Here is an 8,447-nt window from a genome sequence, read left to right on the forward strand (position 1 = left end):
TGTTATTAGTTTTTAAGCAAAACAGAAATATGCTATTTACAATATATCATTACACACGAAAAGAGGTTGCATTTTTCTCTGTCATTTTTTGACGTTTTTGTCCTTCCTCAATTTTGTTCACAGCCATAGATTGCCCTGCAAACAGCCACTTTGAAGCATGTGGCGCAGCCTGTGCATCGTCTTGTGCTGAGAAAGATGCCTCATCCACCTGCCAGCTGCCCTGTGTAGAGGGCTGCCAGTGCGACAAGGGTTTCGTGCTCAGTGTTGACAAGTGTGTGCCAGAGACCTCGTGTGGCTGCACCCACAAAGGGCGCTATTACCCACCAGGGTCGACTTTTTGGACAGACAACACATGCTCTAAAAAATGCACATGCAATTCTGGAAACCTTCAGTGCACTGGCACCAAGTGCAAGAGTTCTGAAGTGTGTTCTTTGAGGAATGGTGTGAGAGACTGCTTCCCACTCTCCTACGACACCTGCTGGGGCTCCGGTGACCCACACTACCGCTCGTTTGATGGTAAGAGATTTGACTTCCAGGGAACGTGCACATACTACCTGTCCAAACTAATCAACACTCAAGATCCAACTTTGGAACCGTTTGAGGTGCAAGTCCAGAACGAGAACCGAGGCCGGAACAAGGCGGTGGCCTACACCAAGACAGTGTTGATCAAAGTGTATGGATACACCATTGTGTTGAGTAGTGATAACCCAGGAAGAGTACTGGTAAGTTCAATCATACAAAATTCACACACATGCATAGAAAATGGTTGTAATGCCTCTTAATAGGATATGATTTGTAAAGTTGGACATACAGTAACTAATCTATAAACTAACAATAAGTATGGTGTTTTTGTTCGTTTTCTGTGGTACAAAGTTAGCTATAACACAAAAAGACAACATATTCTTTTTGCATTTCACTGTAAATTCTCTGTGAAAAACTGACATGAGATCTTCTCTTTTCCTCTCAAGCTTAACGTTTTTGTAAACTTGCCAATGACACTGGAAGAGGGACGACTGTCAATTTTCCGAAGAGGCCGGACTGGAGTGGTTAAAACCGACTTTGGCTTTGAGGTGCAGTATGACTGGAGAAGCTATGTGTCAGTTACTCTCCCGAGCACCTACAGTGGAGTGGTGGGTGGCCTGTGTGGAAACCTCAATGGCAATGGTCAAGATGACATGCTTACACCCAACAACACCAATGCCAAAAACCCAACCAAGTTTGGTATAAGCTGGAAAGTGAAGGATGACCCTCTGTGCAAAGACACATGCGAAGGCCAGAAGTGCCCTGTGTGTGACATCAAGGCAGAGGCGAACAAGGATTTCCGAAAGGCCTGTAGCATCCTCACGAACAAGGCTGGTCCCTTCAAGGACTGTCACGGCAAAGTGAATCCAGAGCAGTACTATAATGACTGTGTTTATGACATGTGCATGTATAATGGCCACTCTTCTGCTCTCTGCAATGCCCTCAGCACGTACACCACGGTGTGCCAGGAGGCCAAAGCCAGGATCGATGGTTGGAGAACAAAGACATTCTGTCGTAAGTACAGTTTTTCAGGAAAAAAGGCGTCCTTGAGTCAAGGATTAGCTCTTCTTGCCTTATGTGATGTTATGCTGTTCAAACATGATTTGGACATGATTGATAAAGATGCAAATGTTCATCTTTTCTATTGGCGCAAGGTCATTTCACAGAGATGTTTATAGTTTCTATGGTTCCTTTTTGCCAGCTCTGGCCTGCCGGGCAAACAGCCATTACGAGGTGTGCATGTCTGGCTGTTCTGTGATGTGTCCCGGAGCCGAGGAGCCAGAGAGCTGCGAGAGCGCCCCCTGCAGGGAGGGCTGCGAGTGCGACGACAACTTTGTGCAGAGCGACGGACAGTGTGTGGCAGAGGATCAGTGTGGCTGTGAGCACAAAGGGCGCTACTACCAGCAAGGACAAGTATTTTTCCTCGGTGACCAGTGCACAGGCCGTTGTGTGTGTGGGAACGACGGCAAGGTACAATGCCAAAGCAGCTTCTCTTGTGGGCCCCATGAAGTGTGCCGCATCCAGGACGGGACCAAGGCGTGCTTCCCAACTGCCAGAGCAGCTTGTTCTGTGTCAGGGAGGGGACAATACAGCTCATTCGATAACAGGAGGTTTAGTGTTCCTGGGAACTGCGTGTACAAAATGGCAGAGGTCGTCAAGGACAAAGATGGTAAGAGGGTTCCCTTCAGTGTGGTAGTCCATCAGGACTCAGCACCCAATCATCCGACAGTTACCCGCAGGGTCCAAATAGAAGTCAATGACTACAACATCCTCATGCTCCCTGGAAGAATCTGGGAAGTAACGGTAATTGCATATCCCGTAGCTGTCTAGCTGTACTTCTAGTTGTCTTCTGTCCTGTGTTCCCCCTTTGCTTCCTTAAGCAACCTAGTATTGTAAAGGAAATGTGTGAACGTACAGATAACTTTTTACCATGTTTTGCTTCTGTTAAACCCCTGCCACCATTTCATTTCCATATTTTTTGTGTTATCCTGCAATATTGCAGTCCACATCTTTCACTGCTTTGCCGTCTCTCTCTCTCTCTCCACTGACAGCTGGATGGTATCAGAGTGAATCTCCCTCTCCAACTGGACGACGGGAAGGTGCGAGCTTATCAGAATGGCCTCTTCATCATTTTGCAGACTGACTTTGGTTTGGAAGTGACCTATGACACTGTCTCCATGGTCAGAGTGGAAATGCCATCCTCTTACAAAGGCGTACTGTTGGGCCTGTGTGGCAACTACAACGACAACCCAGCTGATGATTTTGCCTTACCCAATGGTACCGAGGCCCTTTCAGCAGAAGACTTCGCTGAGGGCTGGGTAGTGGCTCAGGAGGGTGTGAAATGTCAGACAGGTTGTGGTTCTCAGTGTCCCACTCCCCCGCCAGGCACGCAGGAGGAGTCCAAAAAGTTGTGCGAAATCTTGAAAGACATAAAGGGTCCATTTTCGAAGTGCCATACAACTGTTCCCCCGCAGGAGTACTTTAATAAATGCGAAAAAGACCTTTCAGACCAAGGGGGGAGTAAAGATGTCCTCTGCCAACACTTGCAAAACTACGTTGCTGTCTGCCAGGAATCTGGGGCTTCGGTTGACAGCTGGCGAAATGAAACATTCTGTCGTGAGTGTACCTTATATAATGTATACTCATACTATGTATATGATATGACTTATACTATATATGATATGCATATGCTCTATGGGATTGCATTGTCTTTTTTAATCTGATCTATAAATAGTGAAACACCGGTGGCTGAATTCCAAATTTGATTCCGTGTATCAAACCACACTCACCCAAAGCATTTGATTTTCTGCTCAATTTCTCTCTCTGTCCTAGCTATGAAGTGCCCAAAGGACAGTCAATATGAGCTCTGTGCTGACACCTGTTCCACTACCTGTGCCAGTCTAACTACACCTCAGAAGTGCTCACACTGCCAGGAGGGATGTGAGTGTGTGGATGGATTTGCATTTGACGCAGGGACGTGCAGGCCATTTGGGAAATGTGGATGTGTGGCTGATGGACAATATTATAAGGTTTGTGTGTGAGTGTGTACTTGTGTGTGCGTCTTTGTGTTTAGGCGTGTTTGCCAAGAGATGAACCTGATCAGGTTATGATGAAGATGGTTCTGTTCAAAGCCAGCTTTCGTCATCGACTGATTTTAGTACCTTTTCATGGCAAAGCAGGATATTCCACATTTGTCATGGTAGTGGTGTAGTGTTGTGTAAGCACACTGGATGTGAGTATTGACTCAGCATTTGCTCCCGTGTTTTCCTGTAGTCTGGGGAGGAGGTGATGAGGGAAGACTGCACGGAGAAGTGCACCTGTGTGGATGGTGTGTTTTCATGCGAGCAAACACAGTGCACAGCAGAACAGGTCTGTGATACCAGGGGAGGAGTAAGGAACTGCTATCACCTAGGTGAGTCCCCTGTCTTTGTTACTGAATATTGTGTTGAGGAAATTGTAGTATTTCTTTCCACTTTGTCCTATACAGTTGGCAGGAAGTGAAGAAACTGTTTATGAAAGAATTTATTCATGAAATCTAGAAAGAATGATGATGATGCGTATTGTTTTTATTGCTATTATTATTATAAATAATTCATCAAATTGACATAATTGAATCAATAATGATTTATGTTGATCATGTTTTTAAATTGATCATGTCCTGGAAAGACCCTTGTGAGGCAAAGAAGTGCCGTGAAAAGGAGAGGTGCGTCAAGAATGGCACCAATGTCCAGTGTGTGGCAGAATCCGAGGCTACCTGCTGGGTCATGGGGGATCCGCACTACCGGAGCTTCGATGGAAAGCTTTTCTCTTTCCAGGGCTCGTGCATATACACCCTGGTTCAGACGATAGGTCTGGACGACACCCTGACTCCTTTCAGCATTGTGACTGAAACCGAGATGGAAAATCTGCACAGAGGTTCCTACCTAAAGACTGCAACCATCAGCATTGAAGGTGTCAAGATTGTTGTTGTCTATCGTGATCCTGGCACAGTGGTGGTGCGTGACATTCAATTCCAATCTTATTTCAAACACATCCGCATTCGTTATTTTGTGCATTTACAAACATTCACATTTTGCAGTATTCAAAAAAGTAAAGATCACTGAGCAACTAATCTCAGACTTAATCTGATAAACTTGTCTTGTTGGCCATGTTGTTTTCCAGGTTGATGGAACCAAGGTTAAGCTCCCTCATACTCTCAAATCTGGGAAAATCAGAATAACCCAGAAGTCCTACCAGGGTTTCATCAACACAGACTTCGGAGTGGATATTGTCTTCGACTGGGGGGAAGTCTTACAGGTCACTGTGCCTAGCAGCTACCACAACAATCTTGAGGGCATGTGTGGAACCTACAACGGTGACCAGGCAGATGATTTCTCCATGCCCGATAGCACCCCCCTCACGAACCTTACCAAGTGGGCCGAAGCATGGAGCCTTCCCGAGTCCAACAGCACCTGCTGGCACTCCTGCCAAGGTCAATGCCCAGTCTGTACAGCAGAGGATGAGGCGCTGTATAAACAGAAGAATTACTGTGGCGAGATCGCAGAGAAGAACGGTGCGTTCTCTGCCTGTCATGCCAAGGTCCTGCCAGGGAAGCTGCTGGATGACTGCCTTTACAACATGTGCATCCACGACGGAGACAAGGAGATGCTCTGCAGGGTCATGACCAATTATGCCAAAATCTGCCAGATGAACGGTGCTGAGATTTCTAAAGAGTGGCTGCAGACACTCGACTGCTGTAAGTGTTATTTCCCTCAGTCTGTTTATTGCATATTTTGGCTCGATGAATGTGGTTGCTTATACGTCTAACTAATTACTCAGCTCTTAATTCTTCTTATATTTTACTTTAAGGAGCTGAGTAAAAGTCTGCATATGCAAAATGACTTAATATTGTTCAATTATTTTTCTGAAACAGAAGTCTGAAGAGAAGGGGCTGAGTCGCTGAAGAGGATACTGAAGGAAACCAGCAGAGTTATCTCTACACAGAAACCAAACTACAGCATCAGCCAAGAATACCACCACTGCAATTTTGCTCTTTTCCAGTAAATGAGTAAAAAATATATATCTGTCAAAGTAAAAAGCCGCATACCTAAGGCTATTAATCAATATCATGTATTCCAATTCATTTAATACTTATTTGTAATGCGATATAATCACACGCATCACAAAGTATAATCACATGTACCGCTTCTCTATCGATATACAATAAACACTTTCTGCATAACAATTCTGTTTGAATCTTTTTCATTTGTTTGCAGAGATTGGTAAAGAACATTTAAAGACTTAATTGCCCCAGTGTTTCCCCTACCATTATAGGGGGGCGCCCCGCCCCCCCGGAAGGTCAAGTTCATTTTGCTCATTTTTTTTCTTCTATAAAGCGCCAGATCATGACGGAAGTCATTTAAGAACAAAATTAACTTGACCTTCTTATTTGTTCTGTTTTATTTCTTTACAGAAGTTAAATGAAATTATCTTTAATTTCCTATTTTATGAAATTATATATATATATATATATTAAGTCTTTAATAAATAGCAAATAAATACATAATTTAATTATCTAATAAAGTTGTATTTAATCTTAATTATCAAGCAAATCTTCACCTTAGGTCATAACTTAATCAAATTGCAACCGGGATTAATAAAGTATCCATCCATCTATCTATCTAAATTCAAATAACCCAAAACAATTGTACAGGCTAGCAGTTCAAACAGTAACTCAACATACCAAATCGATATCACATTTGCTGTACATACATTTAAATATTCGCTCAATTAAATATATTTAAATGATCAGTGTGTTCATTCATGATCTGACTTATCTTCTTTAAATACAAAAAACATGTAAAGTCTTACCTATCCGTGCAACTTCAACGCTATCAACAGTTGTCATTCAGCTGGACTGATGTGGTGTGGAATCTTTTTTTGTCGTTGGCGGGAGGCTTGCCATCTGGTTGTTGTCGTTGATATTTCACGCCACGGAGTATTCAGTCAGTCAGTACTCAACGCAATTGTAGATCAATCCACACGGACAAATCTTCCTCTAAGTATTAAAAAACCCAGCTTATCTGCAGCAGGTTCGCTGTGGCTTAGTATAGCTAGCTTCAGTTAGGCTACAAGTTAGCACTCAACTAGCACTCACAGGGGGTTAAAAAACATAAATCCAATATATTCAAACTGTACTTTCTCTTTCACACTCGTTTAAAACACTTTCAACTTTTAAATACAATCGAATAATTCAATTTGGTTGAATTCATTTGGTCAGTAAAGACGTTAATTTAAAAAGGTTGTCACTGCGAATTCTAAAAGCGTCTTCCCTGAGTCTCTGCTGGCGTCTTCTTTTTTTTTTTTAATTAAGTTGCGCGAGCTCACGCTCTACGTCATGTAGAGGGCGCTCCAACATTACATTTCATTCATTAAAAAAGCTATGCTGAATTTCTTATTTTAGTGAATATTTCCATTGCTTATATTCTATTCTTCTATCATTTATTTCCAATAAAGGTTACTAATAAATACATAACTTATCAATGTTTAATGTTTATTATTAGACAACTATTTATTAATTACTTTTTATACACTATTTACAGAATCCTCAAGATAACTTTGTAAACATTAGTTACATGTGCAATCTTCTTTGACCAGTGCAGCAGCCCTTTCCACCACAAATACAAAAATTGCTGGATTTCATTAGCGTTAAAACATTTTAATATAAACATGAATTGTATACAGGAGCAAATACGCAACTACATTACAATGTACTCAATGCATCAGGGCTGTGTTATATTCTTCTGAGAACTTTATCTGAGGCAGTATACGGTTTTATAAAAACAACTGTCATCTGAACAAGGAATAACATATAACTGGTGTATCATTTAGGCAATTCTGAACAATATTTCAAACAATACTGTTGAAATTCACAGTATTTTGAGTATTCTCTCAAAACTCTCATTTCATTCTCTCGCATGGGAGAGGAAATATCAAGAGTGATAACGCTGGCCATTCATCTAGATAAACTAGGGTTCTCTGGGGATTTGTCTACTAGCCAATACAAGATACAGTCTGCAATTCTAGTGAAAGTTTGTTGATATTTGAGCTCAACAGCCAATCAAACCACACCCCTTCCTTCAGCGCTCCTGAAGCAACATGTTGATTTGCAAGAATTGATTACGGCTTGACCCGAGCCATTATGTTTGTTTCCCATTCAAAGACCCACGACTGTGACAGCTAGAGGACAGTGAGGAGCAATTTGCTGAATTTTACAAAGTGTATGGGATTACAATTGCGGACTGCACCTTTAACACAGACATATTATCTAGTGATACAGTATAGTATATGTGTGAAAAGAAAAACCTACTGATAATTCTTCAAATAGCTTACATACATTACATACATCTTCTTCTATAATGAAAGGCAACATAAAGAAAGTAAAATAAGGTATGTACAAATAATTTACAGTATAAAGTCTTGAATGTATATTTTAACTGTACAATGTTTTGATATAATATCTATGATAACTGTACAATCTTCTCTTAGAATCTTGGTACATGCAAAAAAAGGAGGCGAAAACTAATTTTGAGATACAAAATAAAGACCTGTACAGTACAGAACAACAAAACGTATATGTTTATCGTTCAATGTCCATAAAGTTATACTTGCACATATATGATGTGTATTAATGATATATAAAGATGTGTAAAAACACTCTGAAAAGGTGTATGGAAGACATGTATGCCTAACTAACTATCCTCTCTTGGCTTTACTATGACTTACGACAATCACATTGGGTTCTGCTATTTTCAGTTTCCGCTGCTTTGTTTTCCTGTACAACAACTGTGTAGGTCATTATGCATCTTATGACTAACTCTCTGTATCATCCAAGTCCTGATTGTGGCCATTGACATGCCACACCCATCATCACTCTGTGACGGCTC

General features: G+C 41.7%; 1 protein-coding gene across 1 annotated transcript in view; it reads left to right on the forward strand.

Annotated features, from left to right (window-relative positions):
- The window catches only part of LOC308380665 (IgGFc-binding protein), a gene marked incomplete at both ends in the record, with an annotated part of 45,357 nt that extends 39,784 nt beyond the window's left edge, over window positions 1-5,573 (forward strand). The window contains 9 exons of the mRNA XM_080858071.1: window positions 124-722; window positions 969-1,512; window positions 1,724-2,325; window positions 2,574-2,856; window positions 3,355-3,551; window positions 3,796-3,934; window positions 4,189-4,517; window positions 4,684-5,257; window positions 5,563-5,573. Of these exons, the coding sequence (XP_080714197.1) occupies window positions 124-722; window positions 969-1,512; window positions 1,724-2,325; window positions 2,574-2,856; window positions 3,355-3,551; window positions 3,796-3,934; window positions 4,189-4,517; window positions 4,684-5,257; window positions 5,563-5,573 (3,278 nt within the window). The remainder of the gene's footprint in view (window positions 1-123; window positions 723-968; window positions 1,513-1,723; window positions 2,326-2,573; window positions 2,857-3,354; window positions 3,552-3,795; window positions 3,935-4,188; window positions 4,518-4,683; window positions 5,258-5,562) is intronic.
- Window positions 5,574-8,447: the final 2,874 nt, after the last annotated feature.

This window comes from Sprattus sprattus (assembly GCF_963457725.1).
Source record: "Sprattus sprattus genome assembly, chromosome: 19".
NCBI classification, from domain to species: domain Eukaryota; kingdom Metazoa; phylum Chordata; class Actinopteri; order Clupeiformes; family Clupeidae; genus Sprattus; species Sprattus sprattus.